General features: G+C 39.1%; 1 protein-coding gene across 2 annotated transcripts in view; it reads left to right on the top strand.

The window, feature by feature from the left end:
* The window catches only part of COL5A1 (collagen type V alpha 1 chain), a 303,659-nt gene that overhangs the window by 72,051 nt on the left and 204,138 nt on the right, over positions 1-27,470 (top strand). For both annotated transcript variants that reach the window (XM_027869258.1, XM_027869257.1), the window contains exons 2-4: positions 7,804-7,971; positions 20,326-20,539; positions 22,062-22,224. In XM_027869258.1, the coding sequence (XP_027725059.1) occupies positions 7,804-7,971; positions 20,326-20,539; positions 22,062-22,224 (545 nt within the window). The remainder of the gene's footprint in view (positions 1-7,803; positions 7,972-20,325; positions 20,540-22,061; positions 22,225-27,470) is intronic.

Here is a 27,470-nt window from a genome sequence, read left to right as displayed (position 1 = left end):
TATCCCAGGTGCAATAGTGGTGATGGGAATGGAGTGCTGAAGGAAACTATGTCTCACAACTGTATCATCTATTTTGGTTTATCTAGCATTTTCACATGAATTATCTCATTTAACCTTAATTTTCTACCACAAACAGCTCTATGGAATCAGTAGATCAGGTCTAATTATCCCCATTATGTTGATGAAAGAATTGAGGCACCAAGAGATGAAGTGTATTTCTCTTGTTTACATGCCTCTTAAGTGGTAGAAGGATTGAAACTTAGGGTCCTTCTGAGGCAGCTAGGCAGTGCAGTGATAGAGCACTGGGACAGGACCAGAAAGACCTGGGTTTAAATCCTGCCTCAGATGCTTATTAGCTGGTTGACCCTGGGCAAGTCACTTATCTGCTGTCTGTCTCAGTTTCCTCATTTGTAAAATGGGAATAATAGCAGCACCTACCTCCCAGTGTTGCTAGGCAGATCAAATGAGATAATATTTGTAAAATATTAGCACCATGCCTAGAACGTAGTAGGCACTTAGTAAATTCTTTCTTTTTGATGAATTGATGGAACTGAAATACAAACTGTTAATCAGTGTAAATATGTAATGGATCATTATCCAGTGGATATCCATTAGGGTAGAGACTATGTCTTGACTAATTCTATCTCCTCCAATTCAGTTGTTGTTCAGTCATTCATTTGTGACCCTGTAGACCACGTATGCCAGGCCCTTCTATCCTCCACTATCTCTTAAAGTTTGTTCCAGTCCATGTTCATTGTTTCCATGACACTACCTATCCATCTCATCCTCTGTCATCTCCTTTTCCTCTTGTCTTCAATCTTTTCCACTATCCGAGTCTTTTCCAATGAGTCTTATGTTCTTATTATGTGGCCAAAGTATTTAAGATACAGCTTCAATATTTGACCTTCCAGTGAATAGTCTGAATTAATTCCTTTAAGTATTGACTGTTTTGATCACCTTGCTGTCCAAGAGACTTTCAAAAGTCTTCTCTAGCACTATAATTCAAAAACATCAGTTCTTCAGTGTTCAGCTTCCCTTATAGTCCAACTCTCACAGTCATACATTGCTACTGGAAAAAAAAATAAAACATAACTTTGTACGAAAACCTTTTTTGGCAAGGCACTGTCCCTACATTTTAGTATGCTGTCCAGATTTGATCTCCTGCAATACCTAGTACTGCATTCTACATAGAATAATAATAATAATGATAATTCCCATTTATATAGAGTTTTAAAGTTTGTGAAATACCTTCCTCCTAATAACTCTTGGCAATGTGTGTGTTTTCATTTCCATTTTGTAGATAAGGAAACTGAGACTGGTAGAATTTAAATGACTTACCCATGGTCATACTACATGTTAGAACCAGGGTTTCAGTCAAGGTCAGCCTCAGCTCAAGTACAGTGATCTTTCCCCTGCAACACACTGCTTTTATTAGCAGATGCTTAATAGATTTTATTGAATAAAATTGAGTTGAAATAGTGCCATTGGAAGGCTATGTACAAAGAATCATAGATTTATGGTTATAAGGGACTTTAGAGGTCATCTTATAGATGAAGGATTTGAGGTCTAAGAGGTCACACAGATAGTGGCTGACCCAGATTTTTCCAACTCCCAGTATACTACTCCTTCTCCTCTCCCATACTGCTAATAGATGTAGGTTGGCTGAGCCCATGGACATAAATACCTGTCCATTTTGTGAATATGGACATAATTATAGGTTTGGAGAAGAATTGTTATTTAACAATTTGGGATGCATCTAAAGAAGTTATTAGAGGAAATCCTTCTAGAAACAAATGGAGAGATCAGAGAGCTAATTTTGTGGATTTAAAAAAAAATAGTATTCTTTTTTGCCTTTCTATGGAGAACTACAAATTCTCCCGCAATATTCCACATTGCTTGCCTCTTTATTGACAGAATGATGGACACCTTTCTCCTGTGGTGGCAGAAACACATCCATCGGTAGGAGCCATAAATAAATGGAAGCTGTAGAAATATCTGACCCTGGGTAGAACCTCTAGTGTGAAGTCTGCTTTGAGGCTCACAAGTACCAGAGGCCATCTAGTCTCATTGCCTCATTTTACAAATGGAGATTCTGGGGCCCAGGTTATGAAGTGGTGTTCTAACCCCACCCTAGCTTTTTTTGTATTAGACATTATGTAAGTCATTTGGTTAGCCATAGAAGAGACAAATGCAGAGATTTTGTGGAGGGACAAATGCATTGATTTATTCATTATCTCAGTGAATCATTTGTTACCCTATGGTTCTCATTGGTGACCTTTTTGGCCAGAGAAAAGTTTAGCTCCTCTAGTCTCATGCAGATGTTGCAATAAATCATTATCTCTGCTTTCTATCATGGCTTCCTCTGTCTGCATTCAGGAGATCCTTGTCCTGTCTGATGTTGTTATTCACTCGTTTCAATCATGTCCAACTCTTTGTGAACCCATTTGGGGTTTTCTGGGTAGAGATACTGAAGTAGTTTGCCATTTCCTTCTCCAGCTCATTTTATAGATGAAGAAACAGAGGCAAACAGGGTTAAGTGACTTGTCCAGAGTCACACAGCTAGAAAGTGTCTGAGGCCAGATTTGAGATCAGGAAACTGAGTCTTCCTGACTCCAGGCCCAGCACTCTATCCACTGTGCCACCTAGCTACCTCTAACATATACACACAATATAATATAATAAATATATGATATGATAAGATATGATACAATACAATATAATATAACATAACATAGCATAACATAATATGTATCTCAGGGCAGTGACTAATTCTATTGAGAGCAAGAGTGGGAAACTTTGAAAAATGATGTGTCAAAGTTAAAACCATAAATCCTAGAGAATTCTAGTGCTTGCAGGGTCTGAGAGAGGAGACAGAAAGAACACATCCATTTTACACAAGGACTAAACTTGGTGTTTTGCAAGTAATAAACACTTAACAAATGGGTGTTGTACAAAAAGTGAATGGATGAATTTAGTACAAACCCCTCACTTTATATATGAAGAAACTGAGGCCCAGAGAGGGGCTTGTGTAAGACAATATACCTAGTTAAAACCAAGCTGAAATTGGATCCAAGGTCTCCTGTCTCTTTAGACTATGTTAAATTGTCTCCTTCTCATTTTAGATTAAAAGCCACAGCCTTGGACTCCCAATCTAGTGTCTGGGGCTTATTCCCTGTTTGGATAAGTGTTTTTGACTTCTCCGGGTCTTGGTAAAATGAAGGGCTTGGACTACATGCTTTCCAGTATATCTTACAGCTTTATATTCTGTGATTCAAGGATCATTTTCTTTTAGCATGTTAGGGCAGGGAGTGGCTGTTGATTTTATACCAACCCTGGGCACTTGTGAGTCAGTAACAGTGGCTTTTGCAAATAATTAGGAAGGGAGAATAGTAGTGTCAATCATACCTGCCATCAAGCCTTTTCCTACTTGCCACCTTTGGCACATGTGCTAGAAATTACATGCTGTTCTAGAGCTCTCTAGCATGGAATTTGGTTGGAACTTGGGCTTTTGAACAGAGGATTTTATTATGTAAGCTCCTCGGGAGTGGGGATTGCTCATTCTTTGTATTTGTATTCCTGACAAATAGCAGGCACTTAATAAATACTTGTTGATTGAATGATTGTTGACTGATGATGAGAAAGTAGCCTATCCCAGTAGAAGGACCTGGCTTCAAATAATGGTGTCATCCCTTATAAGTTGCAGGACTTTAGGAAAGTCTTAATCTCTTTGGGATTTGTTTTTCTTATATGTAAAGTAATGGGACTGGTCTAGTCAGATGTTAAGGTCCCTTCCAGCCCTAAACCTATGGTTTGCTTTGAAAGACTTAGAACATTTTTTAATCTAGAATCTGGTTTTATTGGCTCTAGTGCCAGTGGTATCACAAAGTTATAGACTATTCCTAGAGGATGTTTCCCAAATGTATTTTTTCCACAAAGGGCTCAGAACACTAAGACTTCCTCCAAGGCACCATTATTACCCCCTCTCCACCTTTTTTTTTTTTAGAGCAAAGGGGAAGTCAAGTCACAGGGAAGAGTGGGGAGACTAACTCGATGGCGTCCAGCAAGCTAGATGAGTTCACACAGGTTCACATAGGGAGCTATGTCCTTTATTCCATTGTGCTACTTACTATTAGCTTATTGTAAAATCCTGATTCTTTCCTGGAATGGACTGGGATTGAGGTCTTTCCATTAAAATGGAAATTGGTCATATCCCCTAAAAAGTTATTGGAAAAAAAAGGATCTTAATTGAATGACAATGAGAGAGAAAATGTGCTAAGCTGCACCCTTTTCCATTTAGTAGTGAATTATGATACACAAATAGCCAATACATTACCTAAAAAGCCCATAAGCATCATTCAGGCTGTCAGTCACTTTGACTTCTGTAAATTCAGCTGTTCTTTTAAACTGATGTTATACACTGAAGGGATTTGGCATTGTTTAAATGATGCTTTTCCAGTTCTTTTTCTTATTTGACTAATGATAACTGATATCTGGGGCGGGGCGTGGGGAGTTACAGCATACTTTCCAATACATACTCCTGAGTAGTAAATCAACTCTTTGGAGGAAAGGGTCTATAGACATGCAAAATAGTACCAAGGGTGATAAAAAAGAAAGAAGAAGAAAAAACTTCTTGTTTTTGGGTTCACACTTCCTGTGGAAGCCCAACACCACATATCTGTTGTAGGGCCTTAAAAACCTGAGCAAAGCCCAAGTGTGATGACCCTGTCTCCATTCGTGTTTTGGTGCATGACTTAGACTATTCTTCAAGGTTAATGGTGTAGTCACTGTAGGAAAGGTACAGGTTGAACTCGAAGGCTTCTGAGGTGTTGTCCAACTCTCAAAATTCTTTGAAAACAGACTATTGATAGGGAGGGAAACCCCTGGAGTATATCGCCTCTGAGGCAGAGTCTGACCTTTTTATTGTTTTGGATAAGTTGTGGCCTCAGCCCTTCCTAGCACCTGAGTATGTAGGCAGAAATGAGATAAGTAGTGTGTTATAATGGTTTCCCCTTCATTATTTTCATGTTCTCTCCCCCATTAGAATGTAAACTCCTTGAAGACAGGAACTTTTTTTGCAACATTCCCCCTTTTTGTATCCCCAGGGCTTAGTACTGGGCATTGTTTAATAAATGCCTGTTGATTGATTGGCTCTTTGGCAAGTACATTGTACCAGGCAGCTTCTGAAGCTCCAACCCAGAGATCCTGTGGTCCTCAGGTGCCTCCCCCATTGTTATCGTTTAGTCATTTTTCAGTTGTGGCCAGCTCTTCATGACCCCATTTGGGGTTTTCTTGGCAAAGATACTGGAGTGGTTTGCCATTTCCTTCTCCAGCTCATTTTACATATGAGGAAACAGAGGCAAACAGGGTTAAGTGACTTGCCCAGAGTCACACAGCTAGTGAGTGCCTAAGGCTGGATTTGATCTCATGAAGATGAGTCTTTTTGATTTCAAGCTCAGTATTCTATCCACTGTGCTACCTAGCTGCAGAATAGTTGCAGATCTTCATTGGTAGAAGGAGTTTCCTTATTGGAAATTCTAATGAAATCATAGATCCAGTTTAAACACCCCCCTACACACATACACACACACCAAACACCTTCCCAATTCCTCAATCCATAGGAATTCACACTGAATCCAGGATTCATTAATCTCTGCCCTGTGAAGATCACTTTTTAGTTTTCTTTCATCCACCCTTGGAAGGGTAAGATAAGGAACTCAAGTTTGGGGAAATAGATTAAAAATCTTAGGCTTCTGCTATCCATCCAACCACCCATCCACCCATCCATCTGTGCATTTATCCTCTCAAAAAATGGTAACTGAGGGTCTACTGCTTGCAAGGATATATACTTAACATGAAGTAGGGCATATAAAGATGAATTAGGCATGACCCCTGCCCTCAAAAAGTTCATACCCTTTTGGGGGAGATCAGGAATATGCATATATAACTATAGTAGAGAATAGTTAAAAATAGGGAAAATATCAGTGAACCATCTAATGATTTATTTCCCAAGGAGACCCAGAAGGTGAGGCCTCTAAAATCAAAAGATAAGTGTTAGAACATCACTGAAGGATGATTTCATAAGACTAGGAGGTTAGTCAGTGATCTAACAACATTCAGGTGCTATTTTCATTCATAGGAATAGTATTTTAGGAAAATTTTATCCCTTTGGCTGAGACACACTTCCTCACTTCTTTCCCTTTCATTCTCTTCTTAACTGTTTAGTCTGACTTCCAGCCTTATCATTCAATGTGTCCTTATCTCTTCAAAGTGTCCAATGACCTCTTAGCTCACAAATCTAATGGTCTTTCTTCAGTTCTCATCCTTCTTGACCTCTCTGTAGCCACTGACCCTTGCTCACCTTCTTCTTGCTACTCTCTCTTCTCTAAGATTCTGACACTACTCTATCTGACCACACCTTCTCAGTCAAAAGACACTGGGAATTCTTTTTTGCCTCTATATCTAGCTCACGCCTACTAACTGTGGATATCCTACAGAGCTTTGTCCTGAGCTCTCTTCTTCTATGCTATGTCACTTGATGATTTCATCAGCTCCCATGGCTTTAATTATCATTTGTATGCTGATGATTCTCAAATCTATTTATTCAACCCTAACCTACCTGCTGACCTCCAACTGCCTATTAAATATCTTGAATTAGATATCCTCTAGACATCCTGAATTCAACATGTCTGAAACAGAACTCATTATCTTTCCTCCAAAAAATCCTTCCCCCTTCCTGACTTCCTTATTACTATTAAGGGCACCATCATCTTTCCAGTCACCCAGACTTGCAACTGAGGTATCATCCTCGATTTCTCACTCTCTCTCATCCTCCCTGTCCAATCTGTTGTCAAGGCCTGTCAATTTTACTTTAGAAACATCGCTCCATTCTCTTTTCTGATATTTCTACTATCTTACTGTAACTCATCATCACATGACCAGAATCTTGAAATAGTCTGCTGGTTGGTATGTCTGCCACAAATCTCTCCCCATTCCAATCTATCCTCCACTTACATGTCAAAGAGATCTTCCTAAAGCTCAGGTCTGACTATATCATTCCCCCTACTCAATTAATTCCAGTGGTTCTCTATCACCTCTAGGATTGAATATAAAATATTTTGTATGGCATTCAAAGCCCTTCATTACCTCTCCCCCCCGCCCCAATCCTCTTCCAGTCTTTTTATGTCTTATAGTCCACCATGTACTCTGTAATCTAGTAGTACAAGCCTTCTTGCTGCTCCTAAAAAAAAAAAAAAACCAAAAACAACAAAACAAAAACAAACCCACTCAGAGTCTAGGTAGTTATCCCTTCCAAATCATGGGGGCTAGGGGCACAGCACCCCTCTGATCTAGAAAATCTCCATAAAATTTTTGGACTTCCCTTCATACCAAAGAAGTCTGAATTTTTTTATTTTTCTTTTATGAGGTGTTCATAGTACCTTATCGTAAAATTTGGGTTAAGTATTTGGTCATAGGCTCTGTTTCGTCTGCTTGGCTTCCACAAAACTCTCCCCAAATTCCCATTTAATTTCTTATGCTGACCTGTGATATAGTGAAACCACGGTGGGGGAAGTCATGATGTGGAAGGCATAACTGCATCTGTAACTACTTTTATAACTTGTAGACCTAACTCAGGGATGTATTCTGGAGTAAGGAAAGCTTTGAGTTTTGTTTTTTTCAGGGTTGTCCCTTCTGTGTAGCTTATTAATGAGAGAATGAGCGTGTCTTGACGTTGATGATTGTGGACCACTGCAATATCATTTCCCATTTGGTGGCTAATTCCTGTCTCTTATTTCTCTGTTTCAGCGCAACCAGCAGATCTCTTAAAGGTATTAGATTTCCACAATTTGCCTGATGGGATAACAAAAACAACAGGTTTCTGTGCAAGCAGAAAATCTTCCAAAGGACCAGATGTTGCTTACCGAGTTACAAAAGATGCTCAACTCAGTGCACCCACCAAGCAGCTGTATCCTGGTAAGAAGTCTATGTTTTTATTCTAGGGATATGGAAGTTACAACCCTCTGGTTTTCAATCATGGAACTATACTGGAAAGCTTATATGGGGAAGCATATATTATTTTTCTAGGTAGTCCTTTTGATGGGGACCATTTAATCCAACTATAGTAAAACAAAACTAAGCAGCCCTCACCATGTAATAACAAAGGTATGAACCTCTCTGAGTGGGAGCAGAAACCTTAGCTATATCTGTTTATGTCTCTCCTTTCCAAATGGGTGTAATTTACAGGTGAATAAAGCTGGACCCTAGATGTGAATGGGATATGAGAATTTCTTGGGTGGGTCAGTTAAAAGAGACTTCAGAGTCATCATAAAGGAAATATATTCAGAGAGAACCTTAATTAAGGACAATGACATTAAGAAACACATGAATCAAATATTATGAATATCAGGAGGAGAGAGATTTTTTTAAAATAAGAATCAGTTACCAAGGACCAAACTTTTGATATAAGGAGCTTAAAGAAACTTCAGCAACCAAAACACTGTGCCTGAACCCACACTGTTCTAGAACCATCACAGGTCTGTACATGGCATCAGTAAAGGTGGATGGCTTTATCTTGATAAGTGTGAATAGGTCAGTGATTCATTTTCCCTTTGGGAAATAGGAGAACATACAACGGGGAGTTCACCTTCCTAACTCAAGCAGGGTCTGCCATAAGTGAGAGGGAGGCCTGAGACCCTCAGCACACAGTCTCCTAACAGATTAATCTTACATAAACAGTACTGAGCTATTTGTAAAAGAGAAAATACACATTCACTTATTCACTTTCCTCTTTTTTTTGGCACTGGGTGTCTTATTTGAGGGTGTTCTTTCAGTTCATCGTAACACATTTATACAGCCCTTTAAGGTTTGCAAAGCACTTTGCACAGCTTATCTTGTTTGATTCTAGCAATACCTCTGTGAAGTAGGTGCTAATGATTACCCTATTTTACAGATGAGGAAAATGAAGCTGATAGAGTTTAAGTGACTCTCTTAGGATCATGCAGCTAGTAAATGTCTGAGGTGGGATTCTACCGCAAGTCTTTCTGATTCCAAAATGAGAATTTTATCCATTGGACAAACTCTTCAGAGGCAATGGAGTATAATGGAGAAGGTGCTTGACTTGGACTTAGGAAGACCTGCCTTTAAATTCCATCTCTGACACATAGCTGCTGTACAATCCAGGTTCAGTTACTTAATCTCTATGTGCCTTAGTTAACTACAACTCCTTAGACCTTATCTAAGTCACAAATGGATTGCTTTCTTCTTAGGTGGAAAGAATTCCTGTATTAGGGAATTCCCTTCACTGATGAATCTTATTTATATATAAAACTGCTTATTAATTCATTGATCCACTGGCTTATTCAAGACAAGACTTTGTTAGCTTTAAGATAGCTTCCTCTGATCTCTTCTACTCCACCAATTATCTCAATTTGACTTTCAAGAATTCTCCTCTAGAAGGAGATTTGGTCGGTTTTTAATGAGACAAGGCCCATACATTTCACCACTGCCTTTTTCCCTCTGCTGAGATAAGGCAAGGCTATCAGTAACCATTTAATAATGAAAAATGTCTTTAAGAACTTACCTTTGTAGTCCACAATTCCCTATACATGTTGTTGATATAAACTAGGGTACTTTAGTATATATCTGGTTAACATACACCAAAGAAAGTCAAAGATAGATCATTTTATTTTTTAAACATTTATTTTTAATTCTTTTTAAAAAATTGTTGTTTTGGGGGGCAGCTAGGTGGCTCAGGAGATACAGCATTGGCCCTGAAGTCAGGAGGACCTGAGTTCAAATGTGGCCTCAGACCAAACACTTGACACGTACTAGCTATGTGACCTTGGGCAAGTCACTTCACCCCAATTGCCTCACAAAAAAAAACCCAAACAAAAAAAAATTGTTGTTTTCAAATTATATTTTTTCCTTCCTGCGCCTCCCCTACCCACTGAGGAGGCATACCATATGATATCAATTATACATGTGAAATCATTCAAAACATATGTCCATATTAGCTATATCACACAAAAAAATAAGAAAAGAAGTAAAAAGTGAGAAAGCTATACTTCAGTTTGCACTGAGTTCGTCAGTCTTTTCTCTGTAGGTGGATAGCATTTTTCATCATGAGTCCTTTGAAATTTTCTTAGATCATTGTATTGATCAGAGTAGCTAAGTCTTTCACAGTTGATTGTCATTACAATATTGCTGTTGCTGTCCACAATGATATCCTGGTTCTGCTCACATCACTCCAATCAGTTTATGTAGGTCTTCCCATGTTTTCCTGAAACCACCCCCTTTCTCATTTCATATAGCACAATAGTATTCCATCAAAACCATATGCCACAACTTGTTCAGTTATTCCACAATTGATGGGTAACCCCTCAATTTCAATTCTTCACCACCACAAAAAGAGATGTTATATTTTTTATCTTGTTGGAGTATGGACCTAGTAGCTAGATCAGCTTCTCCAGAACGGTTGGACCAGTTGACAATGTACCTATTTTTCCCTCATGTCCTCTAGCATTTGCCATTTCTGATAGGTATGAGGTGGTACCTCAGAGTTGTTTTAATTTATCTTTTGCTAATCAATTGTGCTTGAGAGCATTTTTTTGCATTTGACTATAGTTAGCTTTGATTTCTTTTTCTGAAAACTGCCTGTTCATATCCTTTGACCATTTACCAATTGGGGAATGGCCCTTTGTCAATATAACTCAATGGTCATAGCAAACTTTTTTTTCAACAGCCCTGAAGGTGACTCTACACGTGGAAATTACCAGATGGTTAATATAGAAATCAGATTGATTATATACTTTGGAGCCAAAGGTGGAGAAGTTCTACACAGTTAGTTAAAACAAGACCTGGGGCTGATTGTGGTTCAGGTCATTAGGTTCTTATTGTAAAATTGAGACTCAGATTAAAGAAAGTAGAGAAAACCATCAGACTGTATGGGTATGGCTTAAATAACATCCCTTATAAATATGAAAGTGAAAACTAGATTTAATGTATTGTATCTGGTAGATAGAGTACCTGAAGAGTTGTGGACTGAAATTTGCAATATTGTTCAGGAGACAGCAACAGCAGCAGCAACAACAACAAAACATCCCAAAGGAAAAGAAGAACAAGAAAGCAAAATGGCCGTCTGATGAGGCTTTGTAAATAACTGAGGAAAGAAGTAAAGTGAAAGGTAAAAGATAAAGGGATAGATATATACAACTAAGTATAGAACTCTCTGGAGGAGAGAAAAAAAGGAGATAAAATGTTTTCTTAAATTAGCAGTGCAGCAGGGCAGCTAGGTAGCACAGTGGATAGCACACCAGCCCTGAAGTCAGGAGGACCTGAGTTCAAATCTGGCCATAGACCAAACACTTGACACTTACTAGCTGTGTGACCCTGAGCAAATCATTTAACCCTAATCACCTAAAAAAATGAGCAATACAAAGAAATAGAAGAAAACAACAGAATAGGAAAGGCAAGAGATCTCTTCAAGAAAATTAGAGATATCAAGGGAATGTTTCATGCAAAAATGGGCAGAAAAAAACAAAAATGGTAGGGAGTTAACAGAAGCAGAAAAGATTAAGAAGAAATGGAAAAAATACACAAAAAAGAACTACACAAGAAAGATACTTTTAAATCTTAAAACTTTTGGTAAATAGTGTTTTATTTTTTTCAATTACATGTAAAGATAGTTTTCAGCATTATTTTTAATAAGATTTTGAGTTTCAAATTTTTTATCCCTCCCTCTCTTCCCTCCCCCTCCCCAAGATGGCAAGCAATCTGATATAGGTTATATATGTACAATCATGTAAACATATTTCCACAGTAGTCATGTTGTGAAAGAAGAAACAGAACAAAAGATAAAAGCCACAAAAAAAAACAAAAAAAAGCAAAAAAAATTAAAAAGGAAAATATATGCTTTGATTTGCTTTGATTCCATAGTTCTTTCTCTGGATGTGGATAGCATTTTTCATCACAAATTGCAAGAAAGATCTTAATATCACCAATAGCCACAATGATGTGTTTACTGATCTAAAGCCAGACATCCTGCAGAATGAGTCAAGTGGACCTTAGGAAGCATTGCTAACAATAAGGCTAGTGAAGTTAACAGGATTCTAGCTGAGCTATTTAAAATCCTGAAAGCTAATGCTGTTAAAGTGCCATACTTCAATATGCCAGCAAATTTGGAAAATTCAATAGTGGCTACTGGATTGGAAAAGATCAGTTTATATCCCAATCTTAAAAAAGGCAAGACCAAGGAATGTTCAAATTATAAAACAGTTGTGCACATTTCACACACCAGCACTGTTATGATTAAGATTCTTCAAGTTAGGCTTCAGCAATATGTGAACCAAGAATTATCAGAAGAACAGATTGGTTTTTGAAGAGACAAAAGAACTAGAGATCAAATTACTAACATTTGCTGGATTTTGGAGAAAGCAAGGGAGTTCCAGAAAAATATCTCCTTCTGCTTGATTGACTACACTAAAGCCTTTGACTGTGTCAATCACAATAAAATTGGCAAGACTTTAAAGAGATGGGAGTATTAGATCATCTAACTTGTCTCCTGAGGAACCTGTATCAGGACCAAGAAACCACAGTTGGAACTGAACATGAAACAACTGATTGGTTTAAGATTGGAAAAGGAGTAAAACAAGGCTGTATAGTGTCACCTTATTTATTTAACTTACATGATGAGTTCATCACGCAAAATGCTAGACTGGATGAATTAAAAGCCATTAATTAACAGAGTGTACTCTGCCATCTTTGAGAAATCATTTTAAAGATTCTTAAATAAACTAAGATACACCTAGAATGAATAACAGGCACCCCATTTCACATCAAGGGATTCTTATCCCATTTTATGTGGAGAGATATACAATAACCAATATTTAAATATTTTGAAAGAATTGGTGGATGAAGATTTTGGCCACATATATTTTTCAGTTAATGTCCTACAGAAGATGGATCATCCAGTTGTTAGAAACACCATTTTCTAATAGCAATAAAGTCAACAACTTATGAAAAACAAGAATACTGTCACCTCACTACCTGCAAAGTTACTCAGAAGTCTTGGTCTTCCATTGTGACCTACACTGTCACAGACCATCCAAACGGTTTGAAATCTGTGTCGTGTTGCCTTCTTTTTGTAATGTTGCTCACCATTAAAAGGAGCAAAGCGTCAAGAATCCAGATGAGTTCCATGGGATTTGGTGAAAAGCCTAAATTATGGACTATGAAAAATGCTCATCTATTCATTTTAAGAAGAACATCCTGTGATACAAAATAGATCATCAAAGTATTATCCAGGAGGAGTCCTTAGGGGACCTACTTTATTAGTAGAATAGAATGGTTATATATGTATATATATATATAATATATATACATGATGAATTACTAATTATAAATCATTCTTGGTTTCTTGGAAACAGCTTGACTAACATATAGTATTTATTATTTTCCCTATAGGATCTCAGGGAAGGTATTTTTATGGAGAATTATTATAATGAAATATGGTATTATTTTGTCATTCCAAATATGGAGAGAAACAATTAAAAAGCAAACATAAATTCTTGTATTCTTTCTTTCCCTTTTATAAACTGTTATGTAAATAGCTCATATTTTGCTTTGATTCTCCACAAGACTCAAATTTATCTTAGAGGCACTTGAAGTAGATAAGATTTTACCATCCTGAAAAGAAGGGTCATAATTTAACTTGAGTTTCCAAACTGACTAGTTTTATTAGAATGAATAGGATGAAATCAATCCATTTTTCTAGGGGTTATGGATTTGTAGCTGGATTAAAAAATAATAGATTCAAAGAAAGTCATGGAAATATCAGGTTAGCAAAAGGAAGGTCAGTGAAATTGCAGAGTGAGAATAGAACAAGGTTTCTTCATGTAAAATGATCTGTATCTTACTGAGGGGAAAGAGAGAGAGAGAGAGAGAGAGAGAGAGAGAGAGAGAGAGAGAGAGAGAGAGAGAAAGAGACAGAGACAGACAGAGAGAGAGACAGAGACAGAGAGACAGAGAGACAGACAGAGAGAGAGAACCACTTGTGCTAAGGTGGTTCATCTCCTAGCATTAAAATCATACTAGGCTTCCTTTCTCTCTTGGAGATCCCGGGGCCAATTAATTATAGGACTGTCACTGAACCTTGACCAATTTACAATTTGCATTGTATCATTCAGCTTAAGAAACTGATTTGTGATCCATTACTCAGTAACAGCTACCCTACCCCCTAAACCAGGTTAGGACCAATTCTGATTCCATTCCCAACTCACTGATTGTGTAAGCAGACTCCCAGCTATTTCTTTGTCTGTAGTCATAGACACACTAATGCAGGGGCCAAGTCTTCATTTCATACTGCCCCTGGATAGTTTTGGCTTGTTCAATGGAATCTTTCCCCTGCGGACTACTGTCCTCAGGGGAATGAATGATCAGTCCAGTTTTTCTCCTGCATCTAGCAGTGTCATTACCCAGAATCAAGTTCAACTTCTTACAACTTGGTTCTTCCATTATGTTTTCTAATCATGTGATAATTAAACCCCCATAATTCAAAATCTGGCCTTGTTTCAGCTGAAGGTCATACTTGCTTTGAGAACCTATTCTACTTAGATACTTTAGTGTATCTGTGATTTCCTTAGTGGGGACATTCCCTCTGCTTCTGCCGATTGCAATTCCCTCCTTGTGATTCTTATCCATGGTTTTCAACAATTCCTCCAATGAACATCTACTCAATATGCCCTTGGCTTTTCTCTGGTTTCTTTAAAATCTAAGGGACACCAACATTTTACTCTGTGTGTTCTTAGTACACAGCTGACTCATCTCATTATTAAGGATATATATGACCAGAAAAGGTCTTTAAAATGGTATAAGATAGGACTAGTTCATTGTGTGAGCAATTTTGCTGGAGGAATGTCTAAATTATTTAAAGACAACCAACATCAACAATGAATGAAGTAAATGATCAAACCATACTACTCCCTTCCCTTTCTCTGACTTTTTGAAGACTCATGGGGTTTGGCAATCTGCAAAGCATCACATTCCTATCTCCCAATGAGAAAGACTCCTACTAGCTGGGGGGCGGGGAAGAATAAATGATTGATCTACAGCTTTTTGAAAACTCAGTGAAATTTAGAGTTGTCCCCTGACAGGGAAATCAGAGTTTTCCAAGGATGCTGAAATATAGAGGGCAATAAATCAGTGAGCATTTCTTAAATGCCTATTACATCAGGTTCTCTGTGAGGCACCGGAGATATGGAGACAAAAATTAAACAGTCCTTGCTATCCAGGAACTTACATTCAGTTAGTATCAATGACTCTGATAGTCCTTCAGCAGCAGAGAAAAGAACTAGGCTTAGGATCTAGTTGGCAAGATAGTTAAAATAGGAAACCACCAAATGTCTCATCTCCTGCTGCACCTTCAGCGAATTCCTCCCTGCCTGGCCCCATCTTGCTCCAATCCACAATCTCCCAAGCAGTGCCTCCTGAAGACCTGATGGAAGCCATTGCCCCACTCCAACAAAATCAAGGTCACATTTCATGCTGCTTATTCTGGGTAAATTAATTTGCCAGTCATTACCCTGATGAAATTTTCCTTGGATTAAAAAAATATGGCAAGAATTTGCATTCAGAATTCCCAGTAGAAGGCAAGAGCACTTTCATTAGGAAGAAGATATCCTTTTAAAAGCAGCTGAATGGTATAGGGGATTGAGTTCTAGCCCTGGAGTCAGAAAGACTTGACTTCAGATATGGCTTCAGACACTTACTAGCTGTGTGACCTAAGGCAAATCTATTAAACTTTGTCAGCCATGGCTCCTTCTGTAAAATAGGAATAATAATAGCACCTACCCCCCTGGGATGTGGTGAGGGTTAAATGAGATAAAAGTTGTAAAGCATTTTGCAAACCTTAAATGCTAGCCATCACTATTCTTAAAATGCCTTTCTAGATGCCCCTTTTCTCTAGCTCACCTGGGATTCAGGTACACCCCTCTCACTCCTACCCTGTATTGTTTGCCTTGTCTGGATAGTGGCATCCTATGCTCCAGAATCCTACTCTCTTGCTCCCCACCATTAGCATTCCATCTCCTTTGTGTCCTGTTTTTACTGAATCATTCATCATCATGAAGGAAATCCAGCTGGTAAACTAATTTGGTCTGAATTTGTTACCCCTTCCATTTGCATTTTAAAAGAGGCTGCTTAAAAGGGATGTGTCAACCTGTAAGAATGAATTGATAATGATGGAATTTCAGACACTACGTAGATGGAAGGAGAAAATATTTGGGAATAAGGGGAATATTTCTTGGTACCTTTCAAATGATGGCTGCCTATTCCACCCCACCCCTGCAACATATTCAAGGCTAACTCTGCCTAGACTCTTCACTTTCTACCTTGTCTGTGTTCAGATAAGGACTAACACCGCCTACCCTTGGTCATCCTTGATTAAATCTGCTTCAAGGTCCAACCCATTCCTTGGCAGAGACATCAGAAGGCTCTTCTCTCCCCTAAACAGCCCTCAAATGAGGAAAGTTGCTTCTGCAGCATTCCTAGCCTCTAGGAGATGTTTCAACACCACTTTTTTTTACAATTCACTTTGAGACAGTGACTAATACTGTCTAGGGGATTAGTTAAGCCTTCAGCATCCCTGGCAAGGCTTGTGGAAACTTGGCCTCAGGTCAAATTCCCAGCTTTTAAGAACTCTGCCAGATGGCATCTTTCTCCTCCACTGAGACCCTCAATGCCTTCCAAAGAGACCTCACACTTCCCTCACCCCCAAAACCTGTCATGGATTTTTGGAAAGGATGAAGGCAGTGTGTGAACTGGTGGCTCTGGCTGGGTCCAGGTGCTTCAAGCTTAGACTGTTCCCTTGTTCCCTCAAGCTACATGATGAATCAATGCATCCAATAACTTTTCTCACTAATGTAGAATTATTTCATTCAGCATGTACTTATTGGCCACCTACTGTGTGCCTGGAATGCTAAGCAGGTGTTGCAGTCCTATCATTTGATGAAACTGAGATACTACAGAGGGCTTCCTGAGTGATTTAACTGAATCCCCAGATGAGAGTTATCCCAAAGTGTTACATTTCCCCAGCAAAATAAAGTAGGAAGCATATATTTTTCAAAGTACAATCATATTTCCCAGCTGTATAGATGCCATAGATTATAAAACGTACCAGTTAAAATCCCATGCACATGTCAGTGCATAGAATGGACCATTTTTAACAGTGACACTAAATCCATTGTTATTTTGGCAAGAGACAGATTAATGTTAAACATAATTTATCCTTTCAGTTTATTTGAAATGAGCAAATTCGTTACCATGGAGATTTAAAAAAGAGAGAGTGAAAGAAACAGCATTTTAATGAACTGGCAACATATCTAGGCTAGTGGAACTGAGCTGTATATCATACTTGAGAATGTGGGCTCCATAATTTTCCAGCGCCTTTCCTTATCCCAAACAGAAACGTGTCTGGAATTAACAGGATGTAGGAGTGGAATATAAAGTGAGAGGCAGATGAACCCAGTAAAACAAGGAAATGGGAAAAGCAATGACTGTAGAGCATAATTGGCTGGGCCTTTGTGAAACATGGGCATTTACTTCAGAAATGTTTGTGGTCTGTCAAACTGTATCCATTTATTGTTTAACTCATTTCTTCCCAAAGTCAAAGTAACTTGTAGAGACTAAATGATGCCGTGTAAAGCCGAGATTCAGAATAACCACTCAGAGAGGGCTTTGAAAAAGTGACTAGTTTACTGTGTCTAGACAGGTGGCAGAAGATAGATTCCCCCACCACATGTGGTACCCATCAAAACTGTAAGGTCCTAGTCCTCCAGCTATTTCTCTTCCCAATAGCAGCATGCTTGGGACTGCTGGCATGATAAATGTGTTCCTGAGTGGCAGTTCACCACCATTATTAGGAGGAATGATGGCATCCTAAGTTGAATCTTCAATAAAATCAGGTTTTCCTTCATAACTTCCCTTACTATGTGAGCTTCTCATATATTTGCCATGTTGATTAAGGCAGGGTTACTAGAGGTCAGGGATTAGTCTATGTCATGCTACACTGCAAAGTTAACTCTTTACCTCATTAGCATGGGAACCTGGCCAACAAACCATGGACAACTTCTCCATGAGGTCACCCAGCTGATGGTTTATGGCACCATCGTATGGAAGGGCTGAGTGAGTCAACAACAGGAAAATTTGGTCTCTGTTGGATAAGACTACAGAGTTGATTTCTTTTTAAACCTTGACTTTAGGTACTGATCTGAAGAAATTATGTTTGTGTTTACAGTCATGTTTTTGGGAGACTGACTATGGTCACTTAGGTGTGAAATTTTATGTGATTTTTCCTTTTCCTTCCTTGGAATCCTAAGAAGTCAATCACCCTGCATTAAGTACAATAATGACCTAATTGGTGCTTTCCATGGAACTTGTAATCTATTCCTCTTTCCTTTTAAATCTTAACAGATTTTCAAATTCTCTTGAATTCCCCTTCCCCCTTCCCAGCTATGCACCCTTGCCCAATGTGCAAAACTAGATAAGGTACCCTGTCAAAACTGCTATGATACTTAATCAGCAGAGGGCACTAACACATCAGCTGCAGTGATGTGCATTACCCGGTTGCTCCTAACTTTCCTACTCTGCAGAGTATGATGAAGTTTTGGGGTCCATTAGGTTCCTCAAGGTGAAGTTTTCCTGTGGTTGGAAAACTGAACCACAGTAATTAAGAATATCTGTAGTATTGTGGAATACTAAAATACTCAAGCCAAATGCACCTGTTCCTTTCTTTCAGTAATAGGTTCCTTAATTAACACCTTGTTATAGAGCCCTGAGTACCCCTGACCAACTGATAAGCAGAGAGGACAAGGTTAATATTTCTGGTTGAGTACCCCTAGGTTTTGATAACTCTTCCCTGGCTTCCCTTTGAACCTAAAGCCTTTTAAGAAGGACAATTTATGTGGCAAATGATGGCAATCACCTTCAACATTAACACCAGGAACCCTAAGGTTTCCAATTGAATTAACTGATGGTATAAAGGATGTTGAGAATTCTAGAAGCATACATAGCATCGTCTGAGAAGGATGTCAGGGTAAACTTAAGATGTCCTGGGGTAATATTTCAGTGCTTCCAGAATCTTTGATCTCACTCGCATGAGCCCTCCCTCCATCAATGTAGATTACAATCTCCCACCCCCTAAACAGATGATTCTTCTCTCAGTATGCCTTTGTACAGGCTGTCCCCCATACTTGAATGCTTTCCTTCTTCACTCCTATCTATTCGTTTCTGTGGCTCTCTCAGCTTAAATCCCACTTTCTGCAGAAACCCTTTCCTGATCATCTCTGCTACTGGTATCTTCCCTTCTGAGATTGATTACCTTTCATTGATTCTTTCTGTAACTAACTCTTTACATGCTATCTCCTTCATTAGAATGTGAGTTCTTTGGGGGCAAGGACTATTTTTGCTTTCCTTGTATCCTTAGCACTTAACACAGAGCCTGGTACATAATGAGTGCTTAATAGAAGCTTTTATGATTGATCAGTGATGGATTGAATCTTTATAAATTGCTGTGACTGGTAGCAACCCTTTGAGAGATGTGCCTCTCTGAAGATACGAGAGCTTGTCCTCAGATGAGAGACACATAGTTCATTACTGGGTCCGTACTCTGAAGCCTTTTTAATTTGGACCTGCTAAAGCTTGGCCATTGGTGAGATAGCCTTCAAGAACCCAGAATCTTATCCTTGATACAGTAAGATTATGTGGAAGGACTTTTTTTTTGGAAGACCTGGGCGATATATAATTCAATTCAACAAACATCTAGCTGTTAAGCACATGTTGTGTATAGTGCTTTGTGTTGGGTACTGAGGGAGTTGCAAGACACAGTTCTTGCCCTGAAGAAGTTTATAGTATAATCCAGTGGGGGCAGGGGGGGAAGAAGGGAGTAAGCTAAATACAAAGAAACCAAATAATGTTATTGCAAATCAGAGTTGAATTAGCATCATATTGAATTTTTTGGCTTTGACCATATGGCAAAGACCGTAGGTTAATTGACTCAGGGCTGATGAATTCACGATAGGCCACCTTTGCAGCTGCTGTGAACCAGACCCTATCTTGAAGATGCTGTTACAATAACAGTATTCTGGCTTATCTTTAGGTTAGTTCTATGCACAAGAAGTGTACAAGAGAGGTTATCTTCCATGGTTTGGGCTATGTTATAGTGCATCAAAAGGCATGGGCTTCCTAGAAACCAAGGGCATGGGCTATCTTTCTTGTTTCGTTGAATGAAGTGACTGTTGTGACGTTGCGATCTTGCTTGTTCGCTCTTTGTTCCAGCTTCATCATTTCCTGAGGACTTCTCCATTCTAACCACTGTAAAAGCCAAAAAAGGCAACCAGGCCTTCCTGGTCTCCATTTATAATGAGCAGGGGATCCAACAGATTGGCCTGGAGATGGGCAGGTCTCCCGTCTTCCTCTATGAGGACCACATGGGGAAACCTGGACCAGAGGACTATCCACTCTTCAGGGGCATTAATTTATCAGATGGCAAGTAAGTAGAATTTAGGATAATCTTCTGGTTGCTTTTTTTTAAAGCTATAATCACTGGATCAGCTGATTCTACTCAGTAGCTGTCAGGGCATATTTAAAACACATATGTGATAATAGCTCACATTTATATAGCAATTTATATTTACAAAGCACTTTCCTCAGAACAATAATGTGAAGTAGGTGGGTGGTACAATTATTATTGCAACCATTTTTATAGCTGAGATCCATAGTGGTTAAATGACTTGCCTGAAATCACAGAACTATTACATGTCAGAGCCTAGATCTGAGCTCAAGTTTCCAAATTCTAAGTCCAACAGTAATTCCACCTTGCCATGCTATCACAACAAAATGATCTATGCTCTTAAACTTAGCATATTTGATAATATTGAATTTTCTATAGATGTGACAGAGTAGTTCAGTGGAAATAGCATTGGGCTAGGAGGCAGGAGACCTGAATTAAAGTCCTAGTTCCATTATTAGATGGCCATGTACAAAATGAGATGTGGGATTTGATATCTTTTAGTTCTCTTCCAGAATTCTAACATTTTATGATTCTCTGAATACATATCCCTGGGATGTGGCAGTTCAGTTTTCATAAGTTATATAGATCAAATCAGTCATAGTATTCTTTTAGGTTCCATAAAGAGATAAAACTAGGATACCATCTGGCCCAACCCATACCTTACCAGGAATCTCTTCTATACACATGGTGCCCATTTCTTACCTGAACCATTCAGTCTAGTGTTCGGAGTAATAATGATAAAAATGAAATGGGTCATCTTGCTACTAGGAAGATGAAACTAATTAACCTCCCACCAAAAGGGCTTGTGACTTGATTTGTTTTTCTAGAAATGGGGATGGGGTACTCTGAGCTATTCACAATGTCACTTGGTCCCCTTTATTAACATTGCAAGTATTTGTGGGAAAGTAACTTCAGTTAGATTGTAGGATTATAGGATTATAGATTTTGAGCTTGAAGAAATCTTAAAGGTCGTCTTATTCAACCTCAAAAGAAATTAAATGACCTTCCCAGGATTCCATAGGTAGTAAAATAGCAGAGATTTAAACTGAGGTCATCTGATCCCTTATCAACTGTACCATGCTCCAAGCTGTACCTAGGGAAGAGAGTGGCCAGAATTTGGGTACAAGGCAGAAAGTTTTTGGTTTCTTTTTGCTTTTTTTTTTTTTTTTGGTGAGGCAATTGGGGTTAAGTGACTTGCCCAGGGTCACACAACTAGTAAGTGTCAAGTGTTTGGTCTGAGGCCGGATTTGAACTCAGGTCCTCCTGACTTCAGGGCCAGTGTTCTATCCACTGCGCCACCTAGCTGCCCTCAGAAAATCTTATGTAGACACTTATGACGGTTAGAGATATATGTGCCCATTACAAAACACCTATATTAATACTTAGTATAGTTCTTTATTCAGGGGTCCTTTAGGCATTGATCAGTATTCCCCCTCCTTTCATAATATATGGGGAATGCCAACTTAAGTTTAATAAATCCATGGATATTATTTTTTTGCAGGTGGCACAGAATAGCTATTAGTGTTCAAAAGAAAAATGTGACTTTGGTATTGGACTGTAAAAAGAAGACAACCAAGTTCTTGGACCGGAGTGACCACCCCATCATTGATGTCAATGGGATCATTGTATTTGGCACCAGGATCCTGGATGAGGAAGTGTTTGAGGTAAGAGGCAAAGCTAAAGAAGAATTAAGTCAGTCACACCAGTGGCCTCTTCTGGTCCAGTCAGTATTGGCTTGTGGAGACCTGTCTTGAGGTTTGTGCCTTTGAAGAATGCCCTATCTCAGGAGATTGGATTATGGTTTTGTATTATATATCTGCATAGTTACTCAAATTGTTGTAGTTTAGTTTTTCATGGGCAATAAATAAGATGTAGTGGGTTAGGTTATTTTAACATCAGGCATGGTGTTAATACCATAAGAAGAGAACATCCAGATTCCATATCAATTAGAGATGTTAAGTAGATCCTTTATGCTCAGTGTGACTATTAGCAGCCTTTCAGTTTTGCTAAGAGTCACCTTGAACAATATTCCTCATCCATTCCTAGTGTAAAGATCTCTTTGTTGCATGGACTTCCACATGAAATGTTAGTTATATTATTAGTATCCATTGACTGAGAAGGTAAACAGTGACATAATGCTATTATGAATTCATTAACATTTTAAAATGACTTTGTATTTTATTAATCAGAACAATATTGACACATATATGAAAACTGCAGTACATATGTGCTCAAGAAATATCATTCATCTAGTTTATAGGAAAACAATTTTTAAAAAATGACAATGCTTGGTATGCCTGTAGTTCCACAGAACTCTCTTAAGAATTCTATGGCCACTTGGCCCTCAGGTTGTGAACCACTGGCCAGTTTGTACTTTGCAGAACTTGTGTGTGTGTGCACACGTGTGCATATGTGCAAGTGTATGTGTGTGTTTTATATGTGTTTGTATGTTGGGAGGAGGTCTGGACTTATGATTTCAATGGGGAAGAGGGTCTCCTAGTGTGAAGACTCCCTTCATTGATACTATTTGGCAACTTTTGTGTTAATTAGAGTTTTAGAAAGTTGCTTGGTGACTTGTCCATGGACACACAGTTAATATATGTTACCTAGAGATAGCATTTGCATCCAGGTCTCTTGGCTTCAATGCTGGACCCCTTTTCCACTATGCCATGATGTCTCTGCACAGAGCATCAATCTAAAGCATTAATGCTGTAAAATGTACTACCTTTTCATTATCATTGTGGGTCTGTAGTTTCCTATCAGAAGGGTATCACTTTGGCAAGATAGTCTGGAATCCCAATAGAGTCAACAGTGGATTTGCTTATTTTTTGAAGAAGTTGGGTGCATTCTAGGATCAAAAGAGCTCCACTGTGTAGAAATCTGAAAGATCACCAGTTATCAGCAGGGATTGTTATTATAGTAAAAAAAAAAAAAAGCACTGTTGGGTTACAGACTTTATCCCTATCCCATCCTGTATATCAAGGATGAAAGGGAGATGGATCCAATAAGCAGGCGTGCTCCAGTTGTATCTTTGACACAAAGGATGCAGACTAGTTTTTCTTTTGACATCCTGGATTGCCAGACTGAGATCACACTGGAAACCCTCTCTTAATAAGCACTGGATGGAACAGCTGCCAGGCCAGGCAGACTGCTAATCATTTAACCACTGCTCCTGGATGATCGAGTGTCTGAGATGGGGTTACCAGCAATCCAAGCATCCTCAGCAGTGAGTCATATCCCATTCGGCTGGAACTGGGTTTGCTGCGGTTTTGTTGTTTCTTTGTGAATGGGTACTGGTGATCTGATCTGCAAAGGCTACACTTAGCGGCCCACTGTGCAGGAGGAATAATACGTGTGCGCATTCTGTTTCTATTTAATTGGTAACAATATCCATCCCCTTGTGGAGAATGTAGCTGAATCAGCCAGAGGACATTATGTATGCAAGTAGAACTCAATTTCAGGTATTCTCATTCTCAGCTAAAGCAATTTCTTTTTGTTTTCCGTGTCCTTAAAATAGCTAACCTAGCAGTCTTCCAGGCAGGTTTCAGTTGTTTCTGCCCTTACAACTCAAATGTGGGCAGATTTGCAACGTATTTGAAACAACTGTGGCCAGCAAGACAAATCTCTTCAAGTGGAAATATTTGTGTGTGAAGCATTAGGTGGAGGTGGTTTGGGAAGCAGCGTACCATGGGGGATGGTGGGTGAGCTGGTTGAATCAGAGGAATGTCTATGGTTTTGGCCCCTGCTTGTCGTACCTCATCTGCTAGGGGAGGTATTCTCAGAAAACATTCTGCCATGGGGGGTGGGGCAGGTGTTCTCAGATCCTGCAGGCGCAACACAGTTGTGCATGTTGCTGGGGCACACCCATTGCACATGCTTCTGAAAATATTGGCCCCACTACCATAGTGACAGTTGTTAGCCAGTGTGGGCATGCTCTTGTCAAATGCAGGTTGGGTAGGTTACAGAATCCCAGCCTAAGTCTTGGAATGCAAAACTACCTGGGATTTGGACTAGATAAATGTGAAGGAGCTTTGGCATGACCCTGCTTATTCATAGTACCTATGTTGGTGATTACAGCAAAAAGTCATATCTTAAGGTAGGAGAAATACTTGGGAAAGTCAGGTAATTTATTATTATGAAATCAAACTTGAAAAGCTAGATTACTTTTCTGATTTCCTAATGGTTATGGAAAAACCATTTTTGAGCATGTACAACTGACAAATTAGGATGACTACACCACTAAGTTGAATTCAATGAAGGCTTTAAAAAGCAATGATCCATTCATCTTGTCAGTCATCTTCCTTCTCTCATTTCCCACCAAGGCAAAGTTTCTTGTGAATGTCATTTTAAAATTAGGAGAAATTTTAAAAAGCAGCTTTTTTTATTTCTGGTGTTGGGGAGAAAAAGGCCAGGAGTCTGTTTAACGTGAGGTATTCACAGTAAACTGTTATTTCTAGGTGCAGACTCCAGGGTGACTAAGAACAGAGTAGCAGTTCATTGCTACAGTTGAACCTGGAAAGAGCAATTTTTGTAAACCACAAGTTCTTAATGGCATATTTGAAGTGTTTTCTCTAGCGATGAAGTTTCCTGGCTGTTAGAATTCAGAATTGGAAAATTGGAACCTTCTTCTTAATGAAGAGAGGTGGAATGTGATGAAGCCGTTAACTGCCTTGTATGATCTTCTCAGAAAAAAAAATGCTGAAGATGAGTGAATTGGTTTCCTAGATCTTTCCCCAGTCCTGGGCTTCCTCAAAAAAAGATTGGATTTTGTTTTTTATGTTTAAAGGAATCAACTGTCTAGCCACCAGTGGGTTCAAACTTCTCTTCCATTAGATTAGATGTTGACTAGTCAGGGATACAGTGTTGCACAGTGGATAGTGCAATAGATTTGAAATCGTGAAGACCTGGGTTCAAATGCTGCCTCATACGCTAGCTTGACTTTGACTTTGGCCAGGTCATTTAACCTTTCTAGGCCTTAGTTTTCTTATGTATAAAGTGAGAAGATTGGATTTGATAGCCTCTGAGGGTCCTTTCAGCTTTAAATCTATGACTTTGTGATTTTAGAGGGGCACTGGATTAAATGACCTCTGAGCTTCTTCCCATATCTGTACTTCAAAACTAGATCTTTAAGGGAAGATTCTACAAGGGAAAGGTTGGCAAAATCTCTGAGTATTTCTTTGGCCACTACATATTTCTCATAGAAGGATGGCTTCTTCTCATTAAAATTCAATTAACTCCTAGGTTATGTGGAACTTTCAGTGAGGGCTAGGAGACTCTAGGCACATTTGACAGTAGGCCAAGTCTTTGGTCTGTCACATACAGGCTGTGTTGTGCAACAATGTTGTCTTCTAATGGGGATTGCAAAATGCTGGAAAGTTTGGGAAAGTGTGTCTTGACCCTTGGTATATATGGCCCCACAGAAGCACAAGTAGGGGGAAAACCTCTCCAGGATAAAGATAAATATTTTTTCCCTGTATTACCTGAATCTCCCAGGCAACTTGACTCTATGACTTCAGCGATAACAGACTTTGTGCCTCCACATATAGATACAAAGAGTGGGTAGGTATAAGGCAGACTTCAATCAGTCAATCCATCAAAAATTTATTAAATGCTGACAATGTGCCAGTCATTGTGCTAAGCACGGTGATACAAAAAGAGACAAAAGACAGTCCCTGCCCTCAAGCAGCTTACAATCTAATGGAGGAGACAACATGCAAACAGATATATACAAAACAAGCTATATACAGGATGAATAGGAAATAATTAACTGAGGGAAGGTCCTAGGATTCAGAGGGGGTTGGGGAAGATTTCTTTTTTCAAGTTTTTAAATTTTTTTAAAATTTTTAGGCAATTGGGGTTAAGTGACTTGCCCAGGGTCACACAGCTAGTAAGTGTCAAGTGTTTAGTCTGAGGCCGGATTTGAACTCAGGTCCTCCTGACTCCAAGGCCGGTGCTCTATCCACAGGAAGACTTCTTGGAGAAGGTGAGAATTTAGTTGAGACTTAAAGGAAGCTAAGGAGGTCAGTACTCAGAATGGAGGAAAGAGAGCATTCCAAGCATGGGAGAGCTATCAGAGAAAATGCCCAGAACCAAGAGATGGAGTGTCTTGTTCGTGGAACAGGCAGGAGGCGAATGTCACTGGATAGAAAAGTACACCTCAGGGAGTAAGGTGTAAGAATACTGGAAAGGTAGGAAGGGTTAGGTTATGAAGGGCTCTGAATGTCAAACAGAGAATTTTGTATTTGTTCCTGGAAGAAATAGGAAGCAAATGGAATTTACTGAGTATGTGGGGGTGGGGGATGGGAAGGGGAAATTAGGGATGATATGACCAGACCAGACTTTAGGAAAATCACTTTAGTGGCTGAATGGAAAGTGGGCTGAAATGAACAAGGCAGCCTTTGATACAACCAGCCTCATCTGTCATTGTCCTCCCCTTTATTAGCATCTTGTTTGTCCTCTGCTCCAAGGGCCTCAGGGGTGGAGAACTTACAGCCTTGAAGCCACATATGATCTTCTAGGTCCTTTGGGCAAGGCTTTTTGACTGAGTCCAAGTTTCACAGAACAAATCTTTTTATTAAGTGGGTTTGTTCTATGGAGTTTGGATTCAGTCCAAGGGCCACACTTGAGGACCTAGAGGGCCACATGTGGCCTCGAGGCCACAGGTTCCCCACTCCTGACTAGTTCATGTCGCCTTCCCACAGGGTTTTGTTGTCTGTTCCGTGTTTCAGTTGAAGAAGATTTAATTTTAAAAATCCTCATTAAGGTGTTAGTTCATAAGACTTAACAAGTTAACCATTTCAGAAATATTCACATTTTGACAGGGGAATTAGAAAAGTTAAAAAATAATAAGAAAGAAAGAAAGAAAGAAAGAAAGAAAGAAAGAAAGAAAGAAAGAAAGAAAGAAAGAAAG

The sequence above is a fragment of the Vombatus ursinus genome, unplaced genomic scaffold (genome assembly GCF_900497805.2).
Source record: "Vombatus ursinus unplaced genomic scaffold, bare-nosed wombat genome assembly UNPS02014793.1, whole genome shotgun sequence".
Lineage (NCBI taxonomy): Eukaryota > Metazoa > Chordata > Mammalia > Diprotodontia > Vombatidae > Vombatus > Vombatus ursinus.
This window is presented reverse-complemented; position numbering and strand designations above follow the sequence as displayed.